This window comes from Phalacrocorax aristotelis, chromosome 5 (assembly GCF_949628215.1).
Source record: "Phalacrocorax aristotelis chromosome 5, bGulAri2.1, whole genome shotgun sequence".
NCBI classification, from domain to species: Eukaryota; Metazoa; Chordata; class Aves; order Suliformes; family Phalacrocoracidae; genus Phalacrocorax; species Phalacrocorax aristotelis.
Window position 1 is genome coordinate 49,586,133 of NC_134280.1, and position 13,156 is coordinate 49,599,288.

The following is a 13,156-nucleotide window of genomic DNA, read 5'->3' on the forward strand; positions in this document are numbered from 1 at the left end:
GACATATTATGCAGGGTGACTAATAAAAAATAATGGCAAACTTGTGACTGCTGCAGCTAAAGTTAATTTACAATGGAAAACTTGATGAAGACACCAGGCCTAACATTTTGAGTAGTTAAAATGGAAACTACAAGAGAAGGCTGCCAAATTTGCCTTCTTCCTGTAGTTTTCACCCACCCACCTTTCTTTTATTAAAGCCTTTTAATGCTTAAGAAACTCCTGCAAAGAGATATCTAATTCTGTGTTTCTTGCCCAGCTATACTAGTTCCACATTTTCCATTTCTTTACCTCCTGCCCCAACCCCTGAAATAGTAAAACCAAGGTTTGTAAAAGGTTCAGGGCTGCTTGTAATGAAGGTGCTAGACCTGCATGATGCGTATTTGTTGCTGAGGCTGAAAACAATAATTTCAGAGATGCCACATATTAAACTAAATTGAGACCAGGGAAATTTAAGTCTGGAATCCGCTGTTGTCCAAGAGATTTGGTAGACTTGAACCCGATGTACTCTGCTTCTCCTCTGAGGTACTGACCCAGGGCTCTTCCTGATCTCACCATTTCAAGGTTGGTGTAGCCAGCTTTGTGACTTATATTTACTAAGTAGGCAGCAACTTTGGGCTATCTGTAAGAAAACCATTGGTTCTCCTCTTCAAGCAGTATAGTGTTTTTGCTACAACAATATGACAAGAACTCTCTCTTGAGGTGGCAATACAAATGAATGAAAGGTTATTAGGCTTTTGTCTGTCAAATCCAGCTTGTGATACTGAGGATATTCAAATGATCCAGGCATAAACTCACAACGGCTTAATTAGCTTTTGACCAGCTCTGGTTACTTCATATTCTGATTTCCTGACTTCTTTGGGAGAGGGTGATCTTGGAAATGGTAGCTAAGCCAGACTCTGTTTATATGTGAAGAATGCTAGCTTCATTCCCCTCCAGCCCTGTAAGCACTGCTGTGGGAAGGTTGGCAGGCGCATTTCCTCACAGAGCTTGGAAGCAATCCCTTACCAGTTCAGGCTGGAAGTGCCTGAGGAGCTGGCACCATGCATAGAGCCTGACGGCAGAGCAGAGCATCCTGCCTGTCTGTATACCTGCCGGACCTATCTGGGTGTTTAGTAGGCCAGGATGCACTCTAACCCAGACACCTGACAAACACACAGCAACCTGGATTGTCTGGGTCAGACCCAGCCATCTGTGAGCTCTAAATCAGGCTAACATCCTCACAGATTAGTTCTGTGGCTAATGGCCAAGGATTTCCCCCACAGAGACCTTTTCTCCCTACTTCTGTCTTGGAAGCGCTTTCAGATTCGTTGGGTACACCCACAGAAGTACAGCCATGTAACTCATCTCTGTGTTTAAAAAGACAGAAATAACTTTTACTTTCCTTTTTCTTTTTCCTTTTCTTTTCCCTGTTTTTCTCCCCTTGGCTTGTTTGACAAATTTATTTTCCATTCTTCATAGGATTGCCCAATGATCTTGATATTTTTTATGGTCTGTGTTGTATTACTACAAACATTTGGAGCACAGGCATTCTGTTTTCATCAAAAAAATAAGAGACGAAAAAATTAAGACGGGATTGGATTTATGAAACAATCAGATTAATTTTGTCTTTTCATCTAGGGTGATTTGTATCTAGGTCTGGTACACCACTGGCTTGTACTGTGGGAGTTTTGGATACCAAGACTTCTACTCTTCTGTATTTGATAATAAACACTTTCTCTCACCATTATCTCATAGTTCAGTCTTCAAGTACCATAAATAAACAAAAATCAATCACCCTGAGAATTCAACCTGTAGCCATCAAACTTCAGCAAGTCTGAGTGATCAAAACTCAGGATTCAACACCCTGGATGTGTTGGTAGAGCTCAGAAAACAATACCAGGGCAAAGATTTGAATGTCATACAGAACTTAAAACTCTCAGGCAACTCTCTTAAAACTCTCGGAACAAATCCCATAGATCTGGCCTCCCCTAACAAATACTTCTGGAGAAACACAAGCATGAAAACTATGGCCTAAGCCTACCATGATTTATCATATAATTATTACTTTTCTGGGAAGAACTCATTAAAAATAAAACCTTCCTAATGATCACATGCAATGAAAGTGTATGTTCCTCTTCCTGCTACCCCTGTTTGATTTTTGTTTTTGCAGTTTGACCGCCACCCTTGCAAGTGTTGGAGCTGCCAGTATTCCCAGCGCGGGACTTGTCACTATGCTTCTGATCCTTACTGCAGTGGGCCTCCCTACCCAGGACATCAGTCTGCTTGTTGCTGTTGACTGGCTTTTGTAAGTTGTGCTGACTCCACTGCTCAGTGCAGAAAAAGTAGCGAAGTAATGCTCGCCCATAGTGCTTTTCAGCCATTGATCTTAAAGAACTGTAAGACTGTCCTCTACAGATGAAGTGAAAGAGGATATAGGCTATTTGATGAAGTAGGAGGCACCAAAAGCTGCTCCTCAGCTGGTACAAATCATTATAGAGCTACTGAAGTCAGTTTCTATGAGCCAGGGATCCTCTTTGAAGACCCTTGGGCTCACGCTTATGTATTTTCTTCTTCCTAATCATGCCTCTCCATCACAGACATAGCTCAAGAGCAGTTTTCTGATCTTTGCTTTCATATTTCCATTTCTTATAGTTCTGGTCTAAAATTAAAGACAAATGCTGAAAATGCACGTTCCATCAGGATATTGTCAGCAAGTTACAGGGTGATTTGGAATTCATAATATCAAATGGTTTATGCTCATAGTGGGGAAAGTCTATTTCTTTCTGTACACAAGGAAGTGAAACACTTTTAAGAAAGACACTTTCTAGAGCAGGATATAAACCAACGACAAATAAGAAAGCAAACTGAAAGAGAAAAAGTCGTTCCCTAGTTTGATTTTACTGACAGATCCCTCAAATTGGAAAGACCAACTTTTATTTTCAAGGAGTTGAGATTGAAGTCCTTCAGTGCCATTGCAGGTCCTCTGATAAGCAGCAGCTAACCCACAGATAGTTTTCCAAGGCTTTTGTTCTTAAATGTTTGAATACAGAACCTGTAAGTATAGACAGAGCATATGCCAAACCACATCCTTTCTGACGTTGTTATTTGACACTGTGGGTATCTTTCTGCCACCTGCGCAGAGCTGACAGGGACTCAGTAGTCCTCTAAGTTGTACTGGCCTCTAGATGCTTTCATATTGTCCTGTACTGCTGCAGCACAGTATATTGTGGTCAACAGCAATCTCTACCCAATATTCTTTTACATAGTAAAGATGTATGCTTCTGTTGTGCCAGCCATGGTGCCCAGAAGGGGAGATGTAAGTACCACTCTGTACTATTTGTGCATTTGCTCCTGCACTAGCAGCCTCAGCTTCCCGCTTGTGGTAGCTTTCAGTCCCAGATAGACTACTAAAATTGTGCAAGGAGGAATAGCAGAGTTGCAAATGTGAAGATAAAATAGACAATTAATTTTCTGTCATTATCTTTTGGCCTATTGAGACGAATTTGAGAACTTGGTCAATGCTATGACATGCTATGCTACAGTATACAGTGCACTGCTCTACCCTATCTGTTATTACCTATCTCGTTGCTAAGAATTGTGAAGAATAATATGCAGCTCCGATTTCTTCTTCAGGGAAAAATGATAGAGGAATTTACAGCTTGGGAAGGCAAAGGGAAAAGATGACTTACATATTTTATATATAACTGAATATCATGTTATCATGACTCAGAATGGTGAAATGAGGCAGGGTTCAGCACTCAGAGTACAGCTAGCATAGAGAAAAATGTGATATTCTGTGGGTTTATTATATTTATGAGGTAATGGTTGAAAATAGGAAAGCAGCATAGGAATCTGCAGCTGGGAGCAGGAGAGCAAAAGGGAGGTGCATTCTCATTTTAAATATATGTTTTTGCTGGGTCTCAAAGTAAGGCAAATAGGTAGGTTTCTGCAGCTGGTAGGAGGGTGTGCAAAAGGAGCCTGTGGTTTGTTTGTTTTTTTAGGGAAATGTCATTTTAAAATATCCCTGTGGACTGAGCAGCTCTGCCCACATTATCAAACCTTAGAGCTGTACATTTACCAGCAGTTCTGGTAAGCCCACAAACAATTGGGTTTGGACCTTTCTGGCCTAACTATCAGCACTGCAATTGCAATGTGTTTCAGAACTAAAAAGTAGAGGGAAAAGAGAAAAGAGTTAAAACAGGAGATTAAAATCTCTGTGTCATGCCACTAGTGCTGCAAAGTTAAGACAAAGTTTGTTAGTGGAAGTGTGCTAATTAACATATGTCAACAGCTAATAGGTTTATTTTCCATCTTCCAGTGGTTGTGTTGTGGTAGCCACGATGATGTAATGAGATATGGAAAATGATGCTACTGACATTGCTGATGTTAAGAAAAGGCACAGAAGCCAACTTTTGAGCAAGCTTTTGGGCACACAAACCAGACCTAAAGAATATCTGAAATGAAAGGTCATAAAAAGATGTTTTCTTTATTTACAGACATTGTCGTCTTCCATTTCTTTAGATCATCAAATAATGGTACAGCAGTATTTCTAACAGAAAGTAGAAGGGAAAGTTAATAAAATATTTAAGACCCAATCCCAGACACTTTTCTGGAACCAATATGTAAATGCAAACAGCCATGTAGAAGTACTTGGAATAGCTCTTTTATAACATTTCTATTCCATATAAAGAAAGCTTTTTAAAAATGTCCTACTCTGTGAGATTTTTGATATTTCTGATGAAAGAAAGTATCAGAATGTCAGTTGACTTTACAATACTACCATCATCTGAAACTGTGGTCTTACCAAAACCAGTTTTGCATTATTTGGTCATGGTGTAACACAAAGCTGACTTGTGATTGTCCTTAAACTTGGCACTCTCCCCTTCAAATTGAAGCCAAAAGGTTTCAGTATTGATTTCTTCTCAGGCCTCTCCAATATCTAGAGATTAGGTTGCTCAAACTTTCCCCCTCCCACACATACATACACAGTGTGAGCTCTTTCACCAGGCAAGTTTTCCAAGATTTCACAACTCTCATAGTTTCTCAGTTTAAAACTAAGCAGTGACATTGAATAGGACAGTAATTATATGCCAACAGCTGGAATAAAACCAGCTTCTTTTGCTCTAGCCAGAAGCTGGCTACTTTCCAGGTGGGAGACTGACAAGCTTAGCAAATATCATAGGACAACCTCAAATGCAGTGGTATTTTGCAGTGAAGAGGGAGGAATTAGAGAAAATGGGCTTGGACAGCTGATCCAGTATTCAAAGCTTCGTTAAGTCACTCAGAAAGATTCCTTGAGTTCTGACTCTGTTCCTTGGCTTAGAACTAAATTCAGAATATTCAGACCCAGTTGACATCTGGATGTTATGAACAGGCCATATATAAAATGAGTTACACTAAAGAAAACAGGAGCTCTTTCCTACAGTGACAAAGAGGTAAGGCAAGTTAAACATGTCACCTGGTCTTTGACTTAGCAGGTGTGCTAAGATTTTAATCTCCTTTCTAAAATCTAGTAAGGTGGATATACCAGCTTTTCAAGCTTTCAGGAAACAGGAGTAACCTTTTTGCATACTAGCATGCTATATAGATACTATGACATTAATAATGAGGAGGCTTGATTTAGTTAATCTCATTTCTATTCCCTTCATGTACATTCTTAAAATGCCAGTTCTTCTGACGTATGTCAGTTTGAGGAAATTTTGCCTAACCCTAATCAAGATTCAATTCTTTAAGAATTACTTCTCAATTATTCCAAAGCCCATCCTTACCAGATGTTGAGTTGGTTTTTGAGAGAGAACTTTGACTTTCAGTCCCATTATTCCTCTCAGAAGCTGCTATGGGCAGTACAGAAGCAGCTGTGTTGGGGCAAGTAACTTACTAGACTGCAGCTTTACTATATTGATTTTATTTACACTGTTCCAGCATAGCTGGAATTAATTTGTTGGCTGTTTTTAACAAAAGAGTAAGTACAGTCATCTTTGTTCTTCTTAGGGCATTCTTTGGCCCAAAAGAGGTCAGTGGCACTTTGCTGCTGATTGTTGACAGCTGAGACTTTGTCCTTTCTGTTGTAAGGAACTTACTTGTTCACTTTGGTTCACACAGTATAGCATGTTCTGCAGCAGTGTGCGGCTTGTATCACTGACTCTCTTGGCTAGTAGTACATGCGTATGGGCTGGAGCATCTTCTCAAATGACCCTTTCAGAATTTGAATTGTGCCTCAGTTATATTTGTGTATACTCTCCACCTTGTTTTTTTGGCATCCTATACTATCCCTCCGTTATCTGGCATCAGTGAATACTTTCAAGATTTAATACCACTCATTCAAAAAAAAATTAAGCTGGTGTTCTTTTTGCAGAGCTGTGTTCCTGGGTTCAGTATATTTGATGGCTTTAATTACAAATTACACTTTGAAAGTCATATTTTCCTCTTCTGCCACTCTGACCAGTTTTAAAACACTCTTCACAGGCATGGGATGAAAACTGTATAAAGCATTTAATTTGTGTAAGCAAAACTGGAAGGATGTTTCCCTCCTATGGGTTGTTGGTTTGTTTGTTTTTCAGAGGGATTATTGAAGGTTTTTTCCTTCTGGGTATTCTGTTGGTGACAAAAAAAAAAAAAAAAAAAAAAAAAAAGAACCGCTTCAACTCCAAATATGTAAGCATGATAATGTAGAAAGGGAGAGGAGAAACTTGAAAGCGAATGCAGTTCCACAGCTGGGAAAGGCAGATTTACAGATATATATAGCAAAGATGTTAAAAAGGGCTCAAAAGTTTGTATGGCCATGAATATGCATGTGTAATGAATGTTTATCAGTTTGGGGTTTATATATTTAGGGTTTTTTTTTCAGTGTTCTAGAGGAAAAGGAGATGTCACACAGATCAAGTATCAGAAATACTAGAAATGGTGTTTTCAAATTACTCACTGTCATGGGAAATTAGGTCTTACATGTTGGCTCTTCTGTCACTTGGCAAATGTCCACACTGTTCAACCTCCCCATTTTGTGTAAATGAGTCTTCATGGATATACCTCTGAGAATTAACCAGTGTAATCCCTTCTCTGACCTATTTCACAAAGCTAGACTCAGTTGCTGCAGTAGCTTTAAATTGCAACCCTGAGTCAGAATGTTTTTAGGGGTCTTGTGTTTAGTTAGATAGGAAGAGGCAAGTTAGACTGTAAATTATTTCAACATGTGTAATACAGCCTACTTGCAGTAGGAAAGATAGCAGGAACCCTTAGTCCTGCAGTGGCCTGTAAGACCATCTCCCATTTTTGCAGAATTTTTGGCAGGTTTGGGGCAGAATTCTGAAATCAGGGAAAATCCACAACTGTGAGTTCACTGCTGACAGATAAAGACACACTCTAAAAACAAGACAGGAAAAAGGTCGTGTGTCTGTCCAATGGCATCCTGTCCGGGAAGTGCCAACAAACACATTTCTTTGTAATGAAGCATATGAGCCTCTGTTGGGACTCTCCTGCAACGAGGGCACTCATTACTGAAATGCTGTCACAGGCTCATCAATTTGTGGGCCATGACCTATATTTGGTTGGCTCATATGCCAAGCTCTGGCACATTGTAGTGTAAGCGGACATGCTGCCATGCTAGCAGATGACCATCTGTAAAGATGGTGCCAGGAGAGGAGCTTCGATGGCCTGAGCCTTATGGAGGTATTTCAGGCATTTTTCCCCCATAGCTTGCTCACTGAGAATAAAGGGAGAGGCCATTTCTTAATCTGCCCCAAGAAGTGGGAACACTTTATCAGATCCAAAATCCTTTTCTCTGGCTGTGTTTATGTGCTCTGGTAAATTCAGATTAAACAAAGGGCAATGATGTGAGCCTGGCACCCTGACATTGAAACCTCCAGCTCCAGAAGCAGGCGCTGGGGAGATCTCCGTCAAGCACAGCTCTGCAGTTTGGCCGTGTCTCTAGTGCAAGTTCTTTGCCAAAATCTGAGTATGAGCAGCTGGGACATAAGAGTTTGTACATCCTCCCTGTCTGAACAAGTCCCCTGGGAAAGCAAGTTTTTTCAGTTTCACTTGAAAGCTCCCATCTTTCTGTTCTAAAGATGCCTTAAACTTTCTGAAATAAATGCAGTAACTGTTACACTCTTCCCTCATGCCACTCAGCCTCTGCCTTTTGCTTCTTTTGTAGGGACCGGATGAGAACATCAGTCAATGTAGTGGGGGATTCTTTTGGTGCTGGCATTGTCTACCACCTTTCCAAGGCAGAACTTGACACCATTGATTCCCATCATAAAGGGCACGAAGACATTGAAATGACCAAGACTCAATCAATCTATGATGACATGAAAAATCATAGGGAAAACAACTCAAACCAATGTGTTTTTGCAGCTCACAACTCAGTCATAGTAGATGAGTGCAAGGTACCTTTCACGTTTATGGATATTGAGACATGTATATAGCACCACATGCTTTTTATCTTATTTTTTAACCTGCATGTTTTTTTCAAATCATTCTGCAAATAACAATGTGACAACAAGGTCCATGAACCCCAGACAATTTGAATGAGTTTGAGCAGTTCAAAAGGTGTTTTTTGCACTCTTCTTAAAAGTTGTCATTTGAGGGGGAAAAAAATCATGTCCATTGTTTACATATCAAAAGGCAAGATGCAGCGTATTATGGAATATGCCAAGTTGTAGAGAATATGGCATCACCTTCTATGGACATTTACATAATTTCCTATGGCAACAGAGAACTTAATTGCCAACCCAAATGAAGGATAGCTGCAATTCAGATACAGGTGTTGTCATTTGCTGACTGCCTTCCATGATATGCTGTTCAGAGGTGGACATGTTGAATGCACTTTAGCATCAGAATGCTCCTGCACTCATACAGCATGCTTATGCTTTGCTTCATCATCGTTCCTGAGTCATTAAGACATTGTATTCTCTCTCTAATCCTCACTGTAACTAACATGGATTATTAACAGTCATAATAATGTCTTGATCAGAGCAAAGTGAGCTTGAGAAACTCCACCAGTTGAATGAGAAAACGGTTGGGGATTTTAGTGGTTAAAAGTTTACTTTTAAGCACTTTTAAGCACCCACCATTAAGATGGGGCAGTTTAAAATCAAGAGGGTTTTTGAAAAGGAGGAGAAAAGAGTGAAACAAGCTGGAACTTTTCATTGCATAGTCTTTTTTTTTTTTTAATACTCTGATCTGATCCTATACATTGTCTTTGGCACAGTGAATTTGCCAGTGAGCCTACCCTAGCCATTTATCCAAACAGATTCTCTTGCGTCTTCCAGTTGCCACGACTGAGCCAGTATCTAACTGTGAATGCCTACACTAAAAGTCCTTTAGCAGATCACCATATATATTGGATATATAAGTCCTATTCAATCACTTTCACCTGTCTCCAGCCTAGCTGGAAATGTTCTTTGGAATATATTTTTTTTCTAATGCTTATTTCTAGATAATGTCAGGCCAAACCTGAATTTCCAGGGGAAAAGAGTAATACTGAGTTCAGGAAAGAAAAAACTTGCATCTTTTCCTCAATTTTTCCCTGAATCTTCCAAGTTTTTAATAACATGACTTTTTACAATTAAAAGAAACATTTTTTTCTCATCTGGCTCTCCCCTTCCTTTTCTGACCCACTCTTCTTCCATGAGAAAAATTAAAAGAAAAAAAAATTGAAATTAAAAGGAAATGCGCGATTACACAAATTAAAAATTGTCATTCATTTATATTTCTTAAAAAGGGAAAGGACACAGAAAAGATAAAATTTTGAAGTAAAAAAGAAACTCCCTGAAAAGAAAGACCTCATTTGATAAAAGATTTATTTTTTTTAAATAAGCACATGCACATGCACACACACACACATGCTTTGTGGGGAACTTCTGGAACTTTTGGAAAACTGTTCTGCAGTGAAACAGACTATGCTAATTTCAGTGGGTTTAAGACAAATTCAGCTACCATATATCAGTCTGAATCAGGTCCATGGAGCTGAATACTAAGCATTTTCTCTCCTTCCAGTCTCTCAGATTCGCACAGAGATCCAAGTCAAGCTAGAAAGTAGCCCATTGATGCAATACTTGTTGCGTTTTCTTTTCTCCTTCAGTTTCTCTTATGATTTCCCTCAGTTGAGGCATCAGCTTACCTCAAAAACATAGATTAATGGTGCTGTATGGCATCCTAAGCACACCCTTTAATTAAAATTTGGGACCAGTAATTTATGAGGTAGAAGTGTTTGTCCTTTGTCATTGTTTTACGTTTGCTCTGCTTGCAATCTCAATTTGCACTTTTAAACTCATGAAAAGATCCAGTGTTTACTGGACTGAGCACAAGACTGACTTTGAGCAGGTCACTTGTCTTGTCCATGTGTCTGTCTGCAAGCTGCCAAAGGATGAGATGTTACCGTCTACTTTATAAGCTATGAGTATATGCTGACATTTGCAAAGCGTTTGGATCATGTTGAAGTGATCTACAGCTCCAAAGTGTTAGAGTAGCAAAAGCAACAGAGTGTAGGATTTGGGGCTACAAAACAGCCAGCTCTTAAATCTGAAGAGACATCTCTTCATCCTGTCAAATGCGCTGGTGGGTTGAAAAGCTCACTGCAACTCTGGTCAGAATTTGGAAAAGCTAATGTACTAGCATGCCCTTTCTATTTACTTTCTGTGATATCTTCCATGTATAACACTAGTAATTTATAATTTTGCATGATCAGTGTATATTTTTAATAAGTAGTTTACCATTATATGGGGGTAGAGCGGTTGTTATTGCATTATATTTTTGTATTTTTTTTATTACCATATTTCACATGATTCTATATTCTGAATGAGCTGTTCATTCCTGTATGTGCATGTTTCCACCTTTCAATTATCTAAGAAAAAGCTTGACTTTGTTTAAAAAATCAGTGCATTTTGTCATGTTTCCATGTCCCAATGCTTCCATGCATCCGGTTTATCCAGCATGGGGAATTTCAGCTCTGTCTTTAAGTTTTCGTTTGAAGCTGAGGATGTTAACTTACAAGGTAAGTTAGGAAAGAGTGAGCCATCCATTTAGAATTAAATGCAAGGTTCTCTCACAATTGTAAAAATCTAGATCACTTTTGTAAAGTTAATTTGACATTTGCCTTTTTTAAGTAATTTGGCTGGAGGTATGTTTCTTGAAGCAGGGATCTATTTGTAGTGATTTCTGGGATGCAATGTACTGGCCAGTGTTTACTGTCAGTTGGTAGGTCAGTATAGCCCCTCTACCATACTTAAAACCTAAAAATTTTAGCACGTATCTTTACAGGCAAGAATGATGTTTCGCTGTACTTTGTGTGAGACAAACATAGCATTACTATGAATTTTTGGTCTGACTATGGTCAAAATCTTTCACTATGTTATTATAAATAGTGGTACGATGAACAATACTTTCACAGCATATCTTTTCCTCTATTTCTTTAAAGGTGGTTTAATTGTAGGTGAGTTTATATAGATACACATCTATGAGTATACTGGCCTTGCGTATTTTTCATGTCCTTGCATCAGCTATCCTGCTTTGCTGAGGAATTCTGCTGAAAAAATACTACTTTCTACATTAGAAAAAGTAATCTGTTTTTTAAATAATCCAGAGAAATCTATAGGAGATAGAAAGGAGTAGAATTTGAAATATTTATTTAAAGAAAAGAAAAACTAAAGCAAAGGCTAAGAAAATATGGAACCTTTTCCTATTGCTAATGCTTTCTAGTCAGTATAATAAATGAACAGGAGTCTCAGTATTTGGGAGTGTTGTGAATTCTGAATAAATACATTTTACATATATAATAAGACATGGTGTATGTAATTCCTGTAAATATCATCATCTTCCATATAAAACTCATTACTTTTCTTGTCAAAGTGCCTTGGCCTTTAAGTCGGTTGTTGATGATAATTGCTTACAGGTAACACTGGCAACCAATGGCAAATCTGCAGACTTCAGTGTTGTTGAAGAGGAGCCTTGGAAACGTGAAAACTAAGGGAAGAGATTCCTAGCTCCATTTTAATAAGCCCTGAAGCTGTCTTCTGGCAAAAGATATCACCATTACAGAAGATTTCTCTTTTTTTGTATTTAACATCTACAGTTTCTGATTACTTAATTTCTTAATTGAAAACTTAGCAAAGATCTCATCAAGTCATTGTAGTGTCTTTGCCAAGCAATGATCCATAACCATCTGTCTCCCTTGCGTTACTGTTTGGATGATGCAGCTGGAGAATATTCCATGCAGTGCAATGTGCTCTCACCCGCCTCCCCTTTCATTCAAGACACAGAGAATGTAAACGCTGCAAAATGGGAAGATCAAAGTGCCAATACAGTTCACTACAAGGACTCAGGGTCGCAAATACAAGAGAAACATAACACCATGTAAACCTTCAAGTGTTTTGGTGACTCTTGTGGCATACCTGATCTATTTAGCACTATGGCTAAAATACCTTTTGAAAAAGTCCATAAAGATTTCTATTTGTTTTAATAATAACAAGCACTGTATTTTTGTGCCTGGTGGTACTTTAAACTGAACTTACATCCAGGGGCAAGATTAATGTATAGAAGACAATAAATTATCCCAGACATTTTGTTAGATCGGTACAACTTACCTTCGAGACAAGACCTTAGATTTGTGTGTGCATGTGATACGTTTTTATCAGCAGTCCCAGGGCAGGTGCAGCCTTTATATTATGATGGGACTGTGCTGCTTTGTGACCACAATGCATCATACAATAAAAGGCAGTAGTATTGCAGGGGTGGTAGTTCCTTCACTAAATCTATGCCTGATGTACAAAATACCATGGGATCCGTTATGCCATTCTTAATCAAATTAGATAGCACCCTACTATTCACCCTGCTCCACTGATGTCAGAGGGATTCCTCATGTGCATGGGACTGCTCAAGTAAGGTACTACTAAGGCTGATCACAGATGTCGTGATTGGGTACTTGATAATGAGCTATAAACAACTTCTAATCCATTACTCTAAGAAATTGAGTGGTTTTGAATGTGATCGTCAGTAGCATTTGGTATGAAGTGAAACCCGTCTTTGAAGTGTATGTCATAATTCAGAGAATGGCTAAATCCTGAATTTGTTGCGAAGCCAAATTCCATATAAGGTTAATAGAATTTGGCCAGAGTTAGGACTGAGTGAAGAATAAACTAGAATTTCAGGATTTAGACCAGTACATTGAATATACATCTCTTTC

General features: G+C 38.8%; 1 protein-coding gene across 6 annotated transcripts in view; it reads left to right on the forward strand.

The window, feature by feature from the left end:
• Positions 1 to 12,704, forward strand: part of SLC1A2 (solute carrier family 1 member 2) — a 100,112-nt gene extending 87,408 nt beyond the window's left edge. For 5 of the 6 annotated variants that reach the window (XM_075094353.1, XM_075094349.1, XM_075094352.1 and 2 more), the window contains 3 exons: positions 2,150 to 2,284; positions 8,129 to 8,360; positions 11,867 to 12,700. In XM_075094353.1, coding sequence (XP_074950454.1) covers positions 2,150 to 2,284; positions 8,129 to 8,360; positions 11,867 to 11,941 — 442 coding nt within the window. In that variant the 3' untranslated portion in view covers positions 11,942 to 12,700. Of the gene's footprint in view, positions 1 to 2,149; positions 2,285 to 8,128; positions 8,361 to 10,907; positions 10,970 to 11,866 lie in introns of all 6 variants that reach the window. The other variant, XM_075094348.1, reaches the window with a different exon arrangement.
• Positions 12,705 to 13,156: the final 452 nt, after the last annotated feature.